This window comes from Eumetopias jubatus, unplaced genomic scaffold (genome assembly GCF_037043125.1).
Source record: "Eumetopias jubatus isolate StellerSeaLion01/CBP00866 unplaced genomic scaffold, mEumJub1_p1.0 scaffold_11, whole genome shotgun sequence".
Classification (NCBI taxonomy): Eukaryota; Metazoa; Chordata; class Mammalia; order Carnivora; family Otariidae; genus Eumetopias; species Eumetopias jubatus.
In genome coordinates this window covers 53,641,617-53,656,299 of record NW_028274817.1, presented here as the reverse complement: position 1 = coordinate 53,656,299, position 14,683 = coordinate 53,641,617, and the positions used below count along the sequence as shown (strand labels likewise).

The 14,683-nt window shown below is 33.8% G+C and overlaps 1 protein-coding gene across 1 annotated transcript in view; it reads left to right on the top strand.

The window, feature by feature from the left end:
* The window catches only part of PCDH11X (protocadherin 11 X-linked), a 570,208-nt gene that overhangs the window by 126,089 nt on the left and 429,436 nt on the right, over positions 1–14,683 (top strand). Inside the window, 1 exon segment of the mRNA XM_028101529.2 lies at positions 10,518–10,598. Coding sequence (XP_027957330.2) covers positions 10,518–10,598 — 81 coding nt within the window.

Genomic DNA, 14,683 nt, shown 5'->3' with positions numbered 1-14,683 from the left:
TCTGTCATTTGCAAACATCTCCCATTCCGTGGGTTGTCTTTTAGTTTTATTGTTGCCTTCACTGTGCAGAAGCTTTTTATCTTGACAAATTCCCAGTAGTTCATTTTTGCTCTTGTTTCCCTCACCTTGGGAGATGTATCTAATAAGAAGTTTCTATGGCTGAGGCCAAAGAAGTTGCTGCCTGTGTTCTCCTCTAGGATTTTGATGGATTCCTGTCTCACATTTAGGTCTTTAATCCATTTTGGATTTAGTTTTGAGTCTGGTGTAAGATAGAGGTCCAGTTTCATTCTTCGGTGTGTTGTCCAATTTTCCCAACACCATTTGTTGAAGATAATGTGTTTTTTTTATTGGATTTTCTTTCCTGTTTGTTGGAGATTAGTTGATGATATAGTGTTCCGGGTTTTCTCTCAGTTCCACTGACCTGTGTCTGTCTTTGTGCCAGTACCATACTGTCTTGATGACTTCAGCTTTGTAATATAGCTTGAAGTACAGAATTGTGAAGCTTCCCAGTTTTGCTTTTCTGTTTTAAGGTTGCTTGGGCTACTCTGCGTCTTTTGTGGTTCCTTGCAAATTTTAGGATCATTTGTTCTATTGTTATCTTCAATTGGGAAAACCTGAGAACTTTTCCTCTATGGTCAGGAACAACACAACGATGTCCACTCTCACCATTGTTATTTAACATACTACTGGAAATCCTAGCCTCAGCAATCAGACAACAAAAAGAAATAAAAGGTATCCAAATCAGCATGGAAGAAGTCAAAGTTTCAGTCTTTGCAGATGACATGATACTCTATGTAGAAAACCTGAAAGACTCCACCAAAATTTCCTAAAACTGATACATGAATTCAGCAAAGTCACAGGATACAAAATTAATGTGCAGAAATCTGTTGCATTTCTAAACACCAATAATGAAGGAGCAAAAAGAGAAATAAAAAAATTGACCCATTTACAATTTCACCAAAAACCATAAGATACCTAAGAATAAACCTAACCAAAGAGGTAAAAGATCTGTAGTCTGAAAATTATAAAATACTTATGAAAGAAATTAATGATGACACAAAGAACTGGAAAAATTTCCCATGTTCATGGATTTGAAGAACAAATTTTGTAAAATGTCTATACTACCCAAACCAATCTACATTTTTAATGCTATCCCTATCAAAATACCACTAATTATATTTATTATATTTCCATCCTTATTTGAATTACTCTCCATTCCTCTGTTTACTCTTTATTTCAGATACTTAGCTGATTGATGTAGATGGTAGACTAGTTCAGATCAAAGTATTTTCATAGCATATCACTCAATATTCCTAGAAGGATCTCTTTAGGAATGAGAAATGTCATTATTACATGGAGGGCTTTAACATAATCATAATGCATATCCTGTAGGTTCTTACAAGAAGAAACTGAATTTACTGATATCTCAGTCTAGCACTTTTTTTTAACTATATAAATAATTTTTAACTCAATTCATTACTGGCTTATTGACATCAACTCAGGAATTGCAGATATGTATGTTTAGCAACCAATATTGATGAATGTTTTTTTTTAACATTTTATTTATTTATTTGAGAGAGAGAGAATGAGAGATAGAGAGCACGAGAGGGAAGAGGGTCAGAGGGAGAAACAGACTCCCTGCTGAGCAGGGAGCCGGATGCGGGACTCAATCCCGGGACTTCAGGAGCATGACCTGAGCCGAAGGCAGTCGCTTAACCAACTGAGCCACCCAGGCGCCTGATGAATGTTTTAAATATAGTTAATTGGTATGTTTTTGTGTTGAATACTAATTATAATTAATAGCTTAAATAGTGTATCTATATGGATTGTTATTAAGTTATTAATATTGAATTTATACTTAAAATGCTAAGTTCTCAGAGTAGCAATGAGGGCCCCTAGTTGTCCATGCTTATGTTGTCAAATACTTCAATATAAGTAGCATCTTTGTAAAACACAGATTTTCAGGACAGTAACCTCACAAGACAGTTTTCTTTTGGACAAGAAATCTAGCGGAATTTTGTCTCTACCTAGCACGTGAATCTTGACTGGATTTGAAAACATAGATTTTTAAATTTTTAACATTCCTTCACAAATACTCAGGGCTAGAAAGCAGTGTTTTTTTGTGTGTCATAATATAAATCTTGAGGTAAATCATATTTTCCATAATAAAATAAGAATGTCCCTTTTCCTGCCATACACTTGAACCCATTGCCCTGATATTAGGAGATGAAAGTTAATAATTCTTTAATTCTAGACTTTAATTGATTTTTGGAAAAGAATGCTAATTCATCTTTTTGACCATCAGCTCTCTGACAAACCTTTTTGCAAACATTTTATGTTCACATTGGAAACCATAGAAGATAAACTATGAATCCATAATTCCATTCTCTATTTAAATAATTATATCATCATTTTGATATCTGAATGATGACAAGTTAGAGTAGATACATATTATACAATTATTATTCACTTATATTTGACAAACCTATTTAACACTTAGAAATTTTATTATTATTATTTTAACATGCAACTAAAAGAGAGTTTTCATTTGACATAATCAAATGAACATAATCATATGTAACTAAAAGAGAGATTTTTCATTTGACATAATCATTAGAAGACTTCCTACAAGCAAGATTATAGACTGATGGTAGTGATAAAGACATTATTTGTCTGTGTGTTTTGTCTGGGGAAAGGTTAATTAATCTTTACCAAAGATTGGGGGTGTGAATAATATTAGTACTTACTGATATTCAGCAGATCCTCTTCTTGGTGCAAGTATATAGTTTATATACAGTAGTTTATATAAAGTGGATTCCCTTTATGATTTTTTTTAAGTGGAGACAAGAATGATGACAATAACCTAAGCTGTCCTCATGGTATTATGTTTTTCATTGCAGGAAATAGTTAAATCTTTAGTAGTTTAGCTTCATCTATATCATACTTATTTCTCTGAATAATGGGGACATTATAATTTTTTATTATTGCAATCACATTTACTATTTTGAGCACAGATTTGACCTATGCAATTGTTCCATTTTTCTTTCCGATTTCAAAATCATACTTTTATATTTTAAACACTGCTGCAACATGTAATAAATTATTGTATATTTCTCCATTAAAGAGATTTATGCATGGAAAGGCTTCCAAGTGAAAGACACACTTTTAAAAGTGTGTGGTAAACATATGAATTATTTCTATTCTCACACTTATTAAAAATTTTTAAAAATAAGTGTTTATATAAAAATCTGGGGCACCTGGGTGTCTCAGTGGTTAAGTGGCTGCCTTCTGCTCAGATCATGATCTCAGAATCCTGAGATTGAGCCCTGCATTGGGGTTCCTGCTCAGCAGGGAGTCTGCTTCTTTCTCCCCCTGCTCGTTCTCTCTCTCTCTCATATAAACAAATAAAATCCTTTTAAAAATCACCCTATATCAAGCTGCTGAATAATCAATTGACCTCAGGGGTTTTTAGCTCATTCAATTCCTATTGGAAAAGGGTATTTTAAAGCAAAGCCTTACCACCACCCCTACCCATGCTCTAACAATTTAAAAAGTCTTTGAAAGTGTATTACTGCCATTTCTGAATTATATGTTTAGAATAGTTTTTAATGCTTTCATAGTCACCTTTAAGGAATTAGAAGCCATTTATGAGATTAGCCCATATGTTGGGGTGCCTGGGTGGATTAGTCGTTAAGCATCTGCCTTTGGCTCAGGTCATGATCCCAAGATCCTGGGATCAAACTCCACATGGGGCTCCCTGCTCCGTGGAGAACCTGCTTCTCCCTCTCCCACTCCCCCTGCTGTGTTCCCTCTCTCACTGTGTCTCTCTCTGTCAAATAAATAAATAAAACCTTTAAAAAAAGAGAGAGAGATTAGCCCATATGCTGCATACATGGTGTATTCTTAGGAATTTATGGTAACAGCAATGACAATAATTACTTTGAAAATAAAGACTAAATGAAGTTTATAGTAGTGTGTGCATGTGTGTTCACATGCATACATTTGTCTTTATTTGGGTCTAGTTCATGAAAAAATAATCAGCAGTCATTAGTTTGAAATATCTGCATCTACTTTGAGGAGCAATTTCCAGCCAATCCCAGAGAGGTGAAATCAAGAAATAATCTAAATAATAAGCAAATATAAAGTATTCTTTTAAGGTGTTAAATATTATTTACTGATATTTTCTGATAGGGCTTGATATTTCACATATGAAAGTTCTGATGATCTGGTGTTATATAATCTGATGACTGCATAACTCTTTCACTGAATAGTTGAGGCTCATTATGGCACATACCTTAATTGGCTTTCAGTTAGAAACATTGAAATGTGAAGATATATATAGAATTATAGTTCTGTTACTTTTTGATCTTTCTTGTGCTAATTAGAATATGTATTTTAAAGTTTAGTAAGCTTAAGTTATGAAAAAACTCCTTCAAGCAAATTTGATAAGCTAAAACTAAATATAAATTACTTGAGAAATAAATATTATACTTTATTTTTTTCTAGACATGCCTGTGACAGATTCAATCTCTCCTAAGTGCCCTGAGGCAGGCCACCTTATAGAGACATGATCACTGGGTCTTGCTATCTAGATCTGAATAATTGTCAAGATCAGAACTCTTCACAGAAGCATTAAGAAAAAGCTTTTTCAATGTGAACATTTCAACAATTACAGATAATCTACATGAAAAGCATTGTTCTTCTATGGATAATATATTTGCACAGAGTGATAGCTTTATCCTTTTTCACACTTTGTTTGCTGGAGGAATATCCTGTTGTGCTACATCATAATAACATGTAATCTTCTTGCTCAGTTTAGCTGAGATTTATGGAGACTCTGTCCATAGAAGCTGTTCTTTAAAGGTTGATCTATAATTTTGTAGAGTCACCCTAGCAGAAAAGTAAGAGGCTTTACAAGAGAGATACAACCATTAAAACTCTTAAATGAAAATTATTTTCAAGTTTTATAATCCAGTACAAAACCATCTGGCAAATCTCATGTCAGGTTTTGTTAAACTTCTGAGTTTCTTAAGTGTTAATTCATCCCTTTCTATAGCATTCCTCCCTCTTTAAACATACATGCATACACTTGACTTGTTGATGATTAAGATAAAGATTTAATTAAGTGCCCAATATTGTTGATTTTTCCACCTGGTGATGTATTACCCTTGAAGACAATTTAAAAATAGCTGAGGGGAGCCTGGGTGGCTTAGTCGTTAAGTGTCTGCCTTCGTCTCAGGTCATGATCCCAGGGTCCTGGGATTGAGCCCCGAATTGGGCTCTCTGCTCCGCGGGAGGCCTCCTTCTCCCTCTCCCCCTCCCCCTGCTTGTGTTCCCTCTCTCACTATGTCTCTGTCAAATAAATAAAATTAAAAAATAGCTGATTGCTTTCGGCAAAAGCCTTGGAATCTTTATGGATAAATGAATATGTTTTTCCCAAATCAGTCCCCTATTTTTGACACATTTACCTTAGGTCTTACAAAGTCCAGAAGGACCGTCATATTCCTACCATTTCAGAGAGACTCAGACCAGTCTGTAAAATACTGGACAAGTCTATGGAATAACACAACACTGTTTTCCCTAAGACTTCATCATTTTAGTTTTAGTGATGGCAGTTATCCCAGAAAAAACATATAGTCTTAAAATAAATTTTAGTTTAGATTAACCTAGTGTTAAATCATTTCATTTCTGCACCATTCCATCCACTGCCATCAAATTTGTGCTTTGCTTTTAGAAGTCCATGTCTCCTGACACCAATGTGAAAGTAAAAAACAGAAACAAGCAAAAAACATACAAACAATAAAGTAGGAATATCTATGAGACATAAAGTGTTCCAGATTCACAATGTCCTGTCTGTGCCAGAATGCTGATAAACATAGGTTTGCATGTCCTTTTTATTCAGACAAATGTGACCCAATTGTCTTGTGGACAGGAAATGTTAGTAAATTCTATATTTTCTGGCATGGCCTTATCTCCAAAAAACATGGTGTACATTCAGTTTGTGAGTTTATATGGGAACACTTACTCTGTATAACTTTTTAAGAAATGTTAAATTTGTCATATTTCTTCAAGCATGTAATCTATATAATACTTTTATTTATTTTTTTAAAAGATTTTATTTATTTATTTGAGAGAGAGAGAATGAGATAGAGCATGAGAGGGGCAAGGGTCAGAGGGAGAAGCAGACTCCCCACTGAGCAGGGAGCCCGATGTGGGACTCGATCCTGGGACTCCAGGATCATGACTTGAGCCGAAGGCAGTTGCTTAACCAACTGAACCACCCAGGCGCCCTGTATAATACTTTTAGAAAATACTTTTAAGAATACTTGAAAATTGAAATGAATACTGAATACCAAATTCTATGTTTAAATATATTTAATCCAACCCTTCTCCTTCTCGCTTTCATCAAAAAATAATATTTATTTTTAAGCAAATTTAGATGCATTCTATAACATTTAATTAGTCAATTCATTTTAAAACTTCCAATAGTCAATTGGCTTTAAGTCTATTTTATTTATCTTTATGCATTCATAGAAATGATTAATACTGGTTCTCAAATTCTGATTTCAGTAATTCTCCACCTTTATAAACCAACTTTTTGGAATGCATTCACAAATTATTTTTATGTAACTAAATTATTTTTATGTAACTAAGAAATTCACAAATTATTTTTATGTAACTAAGAGGAATTTATGTATAATTGAAAGAGGTTTCTCCCAGTTAAAGGTTATGTAAGAATTGTAAAAGTAAAGAATAACCAACATCTGCCTTCCATATTACCTCCACCTTCAACCATCACATTACTGTGCTTTTTTTGCAGCTCTTGGTAATTTTTATTTTTCAGATATACAAATGCTTTTTGTAATTAGAATTTATAGTTTCAAAAATATGGAGGTGCAAGAAGAGGGGGAACCATGAAGTGGCTGGCTCTGAATGTCTTTCACTTCATGTTATTATGGAAGATATATCCATAATAGTTCAAATGTCAGGCACTTTACTATAATAACTCAGTGTAATACAATGGTTCTAAGAGGCCTTTATTTTATATTCATTTCACAGATGATGAAACAGAGTCATCTTTAACTTGACAGGGTTCATAAAACAAGTAAGATGTAGAGCCAGATGCAGATTCCAAGGCCCTGCCTTTCTACTGTTGTACCACATCGCTGAGTAAATTTGTACCACATCGCTGAGTAAATTTTAAAACCTATCTTTTCCTCCTTAGTATTATCACCTCTGCTAATAGTAAGACAGAAAGGCTTGAGAGAAGGACCTTAGGAAACATTAAGGAGAGTAAGAATCAACTAAGGGTTTTTCCTATTTCAGGAATTCTCTGGAGTATATTCATTTCAATTGAAATATGTGCCTTGTAATTTACTTTAAAAAGTAAAGGATTTTTTCCCCAAGGCTTTTAATGTGCAATCCTTTAACTAAGTATATTGTGGGCAAAAATAAACATCAAATTATACTTCATATTTGTGAACTTTACCATAGTTTTGATGGATATTATTTCCATAGTAAGAATCTTGATTTCTTATACGGAAGTAAATGAGAATGAGGCTATTTTTATAAAAGTAATCATTAGAAAGATTACCAATATACTTATATGTCTTTAGGCACATATCTTTTTGATAAGTACTAAATAGGATTCTCCAAAAAATGTTTCATATGATGCTTTGACTTCCTCCCCAACATGTCAATATGTCAACTATATGGCAATAAAATAAAAATAATCTATAAGTTAAACTCACTTGTTGTCTTTGGTAACGGAAATTAAGTGATGTCTATGACAATTTAGAATGTCCAATATATGACATTCCTGGGGTGTGAATGATTACTGTGAAAATGGAAGCATACTTAATATTTTCAGTAGAAAACATGTTACATTTGAGAAAGAAATGTAATTGCTAAATACACTGAAGCTCCTCTGGATTCTTTTTTTGCCATATTTTGAAACAATAATGTAATATTCAGACTGTAGTCAGAAATATCATGATCTTATTCTAGCTATGATTTTCTCACCATTAGGTTTGAATGGCAATAAAAATTCCAAGCGGGAGAATAAAGGGTATAATCCACATTTGTCCTTAAAATGATCACTGAATCAGTCTGAGTTAACCTCATCCAGTAATTTAAGCATTAGTCAAGTTAAGCAATGCAGTTAACACATAAAGTCACTAAGCTCAGATTCTGTGTGTGACACAGTCAGGAAAATATTTGAGAGCAGTTAGAAGGTCCTGTCAGATTTAGAAGTTTCAATCACATTATGGTGCATTTTTTTGCAAGACAGTTATATGTTAGGAAGTGAATTTTACTTTTTTTTTTTACATCATCTGTAACAGTTTATTATTTTCCTGAAAGGTTAAATATATTGGAAGCTGAAAATATGTTCCCATTTATTACAAAAGATATATCACTGTACATATTTTGAGCTATAATTCACATTTCTGTGAATGGAAATTTGACTGAAAATTTCCTTACTTCTTGCCTCAAACAAAAAAAATTGAGGGAGATTTCATAGAATTTGGGGCATTTACTTGAATCAATGCTCCTTATGAGCCAGTCTCTTCTCACAATCATAAATAAAATGATTCAAATAGAATACAGACAATTTTTAAGCCATGAAATTTCTGGATTCTGAAAGGTGAAATAATATAAATGAACATCCTTTTTTCATATATGTCTATTTCATTAGGCCAACAAAGCATCACTGGTGAAATAATGTATTATTACTTAAAGGATTTAATACATTTTAAAATTACATCAAATTCCCTTCCGATGTCTAAACTACCAACTGGTAATATTTGACTCAAGAATAATAAGATTCAATATCTATCCATCCTTCTCTTGAAAGTATTTTTTTTTTTTTAGCAACAATGCCAGTGGCACTTCTCAAAACTCTTTAAGATTAGTGGTAAGATATATTTCTCTCTTTTTACTATTTGAGCACTCTCTTAATATGAATTGGGTTAAAATGAGACTTAAATCTGTAAAGAGTAATTATAAAGTACTTTACCCTTTTCTTAACAGCTTGACATCAGATTCCAAAATAAATAAATAAATAAATAAATAAATAAATAAATAAATAAACAAACACTCACATTAAGGTGATATGTGTGGGGTACTTGAAACTATGAGGAAGGAAAAATAATTTTCACTCTACACTTATAAGTTCTCAACTGAGACCTCCTGTAGTAACAGACAGATTAACAGGAGAAAAACAAACAAAAGTTTAATAATATGTATGCTTCCTATATACATGGAGGATACCCAGAAAAACTGAATAACTTTCTGAAGTGGCCCAAGACATTACCTTAAATCCATCTTCAGGTAAAGACAAAAGATTTTGGGGTGGGTGGGTGGGTGAAACATTTAAGGAAGGTTACCAGGAAGAGCACAGTAAACAAGTAAAGAATCTGTTATGCAGGTTTAAGTTTGTTGCCTTCTCCAATGATGAGTTGCTAAAAATTTGGTCACCTTTCTCTTGCAGGTACAGAGAAGGAAACATCCTTACAAAAGGAGATTTCCCTTATAAATATAGTATTTCTCATGAAAGGGTAACTTCTACTCAGTTTTTAGAGCTTTTCTTATGTTTGCTTTTTCTTAAAAGTGATCAACCTAAGATAATCTTTATGCCAAAGAAACACATTTTGGGGTGACAAAATCTGCCCTCCTTCAAAACACTGTCAAATAATTGTATCACTGTAATTTGTAGCACACCAAACAACAGTACGAAGTTCTGAGAGTGTGACATAAGATCTCAGATACACTACTCCACTCTGCTATTATAGCATGAAAACTATTAACATTCATTGCGTTTTTTCAGCTTCTTGAAAAATCTTTCTTTTTCACAGATCAAATGATAACTTTTTATCAAATCCTTTACCCATATACTAAAACCAAATATACAGAAAATGTGTATAGCATGTGTTCATTATTTTAAAAACAGAGAACATACTCTAAGTCCTGAAGAAAATTCAATGGATAAAATCATTATATTTTCAAGACCTTGATAATTATTCTGGGTTGGTAGGTAAATATCTTTGCATTGGTTCAGAAATTTCTTGGTACTTATTAAATATATTTTTATGTTAGGCAGCAAATTTGTGATGTGCTGGCAAACAGGATAGGTTTTAATTTTAGACCATGGTGAATTCATAAATACAAGCTGTTGAACACATTGAGTTATAACAGCACTGGAGTGAAAAATCTCCCCAGCTTAAATTTTATCCATTTAAATATTTTAAATTGCCCTCTACATTTCCATTCATATGTTTAATGGAACACTTAAAAGTTGGAGTGAAATTTAAGCTCCAAGAGAAATTTTTTCTCTCTCTATTCCTAGTGTCTAGCGTTTTGCCTGTCATATTACAACACTTCAATGACTATGATACATACAGAGATTTACACAGGCACTATTTTATTTACCCATATTTCATGCATGTATGCAATGCTCTACATTTTTCACTTTTAACAAACCACTGAAAAAATACTTGTATTTTTTTCTCCTTCTAAAGCCAATGAAGGCGGTTGTACGATCTCACACCCCGGTGAAAGAGTCAACAACTGCGGAGATCTGGATTCATCCCCAACCACAGGTATGAAAGGAAACACTTGATATTTTTCTATTCCCTTTGATTTTTATGAATGTACAAGAAATATTCTTAAATTATGTTTCTCAATGTGTGTTCCATGAAGTTTCTTTAGATGTTTTTGTGCCAGACTCTAGTGTAAAAATATGACAGTAAATACATGTTTCTTCCTAGTGTTGTTTGCTAATGATAGTTGAGTTCATTTATTTGTTGAATAAGGTACAAGCATTCCTCAAAAAGTATTTTCTGAATGATTGCCTATTCCACTGATTTTTAAGTCTACTTTTGAGATTTTGGATTGAAAAAAATGACAACTGCTGTTTATAATATGATTTAATATAGGGAAATTTGTATGCTAATTAGGCAAATTTTAGTGAAACTTCACTAAAATCAGTTCAGGTGGAAACCAGTTTGATTTTTTTAAATTAAGTTATAAGGTACTTCAAAAAAAAGAAAGAAAAACACTTCTACTCATTTCAATCATAACAGCTCAAAATTTGACTAACAAATCCAATCTCAATTTTTTTGCTAAGCAGAGACCATTAAGGGATCTTCAAAAACAGAGTGAGCAGACCAATATCTAAATATTTTTACACTATTTCTTATTTTGTGGCTGGTTTACTTACTATTTTTAATAAAGTGAAGGTTCTGAATCTTACCCTTTGGGTGCCAAGTAAATAACCATAAATTGAACTCTACCCAGTTATTTTCATATGCCTTTCATTTTTTGCAAAACATATACATTTAGAAAATGTAGAAAAATAATGCTTAAGTACAATGTTAAAAAACAAAAGCAACTATAATTGTTGCAGGATCATTGAACATGAGAGTCAAGAAAGAATTCTTGAGACATTTCACAGTGCAACTTAATAAGTTTATTAAAGTAGCACAGGGACAAGACCCATGGTCAGAAAGAGCTGAACCTTTGCTGTATGAAGCTAGTGGTTATATGCATACTGCTTGAGTGGGTGGGGACATGCAGGGAGTATTATATCATAAATGTTTTCTTCAAATTTCTACTCATAAAACCATTTTTCCAAGATTTCTCTGGTGTTTATCATTCAGTACAATATTAACTATCAGTGAGACATACAGGCCATCATGAGACCCTTTAAGAATGTAGCACCCAGCACTTATTTGATCCTTATCAAAACTATGTAGGTTATAGGTCAGCATTCTGGGTTAAAGGTGAACATTTTTATGCTTCTATCCCCCATAATGATGAAAAGAAAATAACATTTGTTTATTATTTATTTCATGTGTGTTTCTGAAATTTATGAAATTCATGTGTTCTGTAAAAATAACATTCTACAGGGCGCCTGGGTGGCTCAGTTAGTTAAGCGACTGCCTTCGGCTCAGGTCATGATCCTGGAGTCCCGGGATCGAGTCCCACATCAGGCTCCCTGCTCAGCAGGGAGTCTGCTTCTCCTTCTGACCCTCCCCCCTCTCATGTGCTCTCTCTCTCTCATTCTCGCTCTCTCAAATAAATAAATAAAATCTTTAAAAAAAATAACATTCTACAATATTTTACAAAGTTAATTTATGCTTTGAGGAAGAGTTACAGAGTTAATATATTCACTACGGGGAAAAATGATTAATCAAATAAAGGAACATTGCAAGCTGGGAACTGTCCAAATTGTTACAAGTTTTAAATTACTCAAGTCTGACTTGGTGAAGTTTTGCCAAATTTCAAACTGATTTTCAAGCCTTGCACTTCTGATTCAGTCTCAAGAAAATTGGTAAGGATATGGAATATAGGTAATATCATCTACATTTGTATTCTCAATTAAGAATCTATTGCAGTTCTTTAAATTTTGAAAGCATTTGCTATATATAATTGTTCCACATTTTTAGAAAGTGTTTTCAGGAAGTTAAAAGAATCTACTGCAGTCTTAAGAATAGCAGTTTTGAAGAAAAGTACATAATTTTAAAGAGTGTACTTTAAGTTCCAAAAATCTGAACAACCAGTGTGACATAGGGTATGACAGGGATAAATAGAAGTCAAATGGAATTAGACATTATTATGTAACACTCTTTATGAGTAAGAAGATGCTTTATCAACTATATATATATATATGTTCAAGCAATTATTTTTTATTGTATTCTACTAAATGGAATGCAATGTAATTAACTGTGCTTATTTATGCCCAATTACTGATGCTTTCATCTGGAACTTAAAATCTTTTTAGAGACACATTCATTCCTTATATTGGGGGTGCTTTTTGCTTGAGGCTGTTTTAGTTAAGTAAGTCTTTTAAGTATCTGACAGCCTTGAGTGTCCTTACACTCTGAAACTTCAGTTAAAAATTAAAATATTTCATAGAGTGTTGGATTAAAATATATAGTATTACTATGCATTTGATACAGATAAGTACTTTTCAACATTTTTTTGATAAACATTGTGCTTGCCTTTGTAAAGTTTGAAGAAAATATTTGTATTATGAATAATCTTTTATGGTTACTTATGAAGTATCTTATTTGACAAGATATATATTTGCAATATTTAAAAAGCAATAATCAAGGAAAGAATATCCAATAGTAAAAAGACAATCTCTTCAACAAATGCTGCTGGGAAAAGTGGGCAGCAACAGGCAGAAAAATGAAACTGGACCATTTTATTAAACCATACACAAAAATAAATTCAAAATGAATGAAAGACCTAAATGGGAGACAGAAAGTCATGAAAGTCCTAGAGGAGAACACAGGCAGTAACCTCTTTGACATCAGCCTTAGCAACTTTTTACTAGATACATCTGAGGCAAGGGAACCCAAAGCAAAAATAAACTATTGGGACTTCATCAAGATAGAAAGCTTCCACACAGCAAAGGAAACAGTCAACGAAACTAAAAGGCAATCTTCAGAAAGGGGAAAAGATATCTTTTTTGGGGAGACATGGGAAGGGTATGTGCTATGGTGAGCATTGTGAATTGTGTAAGACTGCTGAATCACAGACCTGTACCTCTGGAACAAATAATATATGTTAAAAAAAAGAAGATAGCAGGAACGGAAAAATGAGGGGGGAATCAGAGAGGGAGACAAACCACGCGAGACTATGGACTCTGAGAAATAAACTGAGAGTTCTAGAGGAGAGGGGGTGAGAGGATGGGTTAGCCTGGTGATGGGTATTAAGGAGGGCACATTCTGCGTGGAGCACTGGGTGTTATGCACAAACAATGAATCATGGAACACTACAACAAAAACTAATGAGGTATGGTGATTAACATAACAATAAAAATTATTTAAAAATAAATTAAAAAAGAACTTATCAAACTCAAGAACTCAAGACCAAAAAACAAATAATCCAGTTAAAAAATCTGCAGAATAGAGAGAGGAGGCAAGATAGTGGAGGAGTAGGGGATTCTGTTTCAACTGGTCCCCTGCATTTAGCTAGATATCTATCAAACCGTTTTGAACACACACAAAATCAGCCTGAGATATAAGAATATAGATCTGGATCTCTACAAGCTGAAGAGTGACTGCTTTTTGCAAGGTAGGATGTGCAGAGTCGTGAACCTGTGGGGAGCTATCAGAAGATAAACAGAAGGGGGAGGGAGCCTCCATAAACTGGCTCCTGGAACATAATATAACACCAGAGTGCAAAATCAGAACCCTTAAAAATCTGGTCTAGTGAGAGACATCCTTCTCTAAAAGGGACTCTGGAAATAAAAAGGCAGAATTCTAGGTAAGGCATTGTGGTCTTGGGAGCCAAAGAGCCACAGAGGAAACGGGGGTGCCTGAACCATAAAGTGCCTGAGCAGTGGAGCCAGGAAGCAGGTTATGGTGAGATTGCCATAAACCACAAACTGGGCGGGTCGGTAATCGCTCTTTTCCTGAGCAGCCTGAAAAAGACTGGAACCTGCACTGGTGGCCAAGCAAAAGCTCACAGGGCGGTAGCAGCCCAGAAAGGACATTAGGGTGGCACCCAGACATGATCCAGGAGCTTTGGGTGCACAAGAGAGCCCATGGTAGCTCACAGTTTTAGAGTCACAAAGGACAGTGGCACTCTTGGGCCCCTGGGACTACCTTTGAGAGAGTTGCCATGGGCCTGCAGCTCGAGAAGCTGCAGTTTTTGTTGCCTACAGGAACAAGAG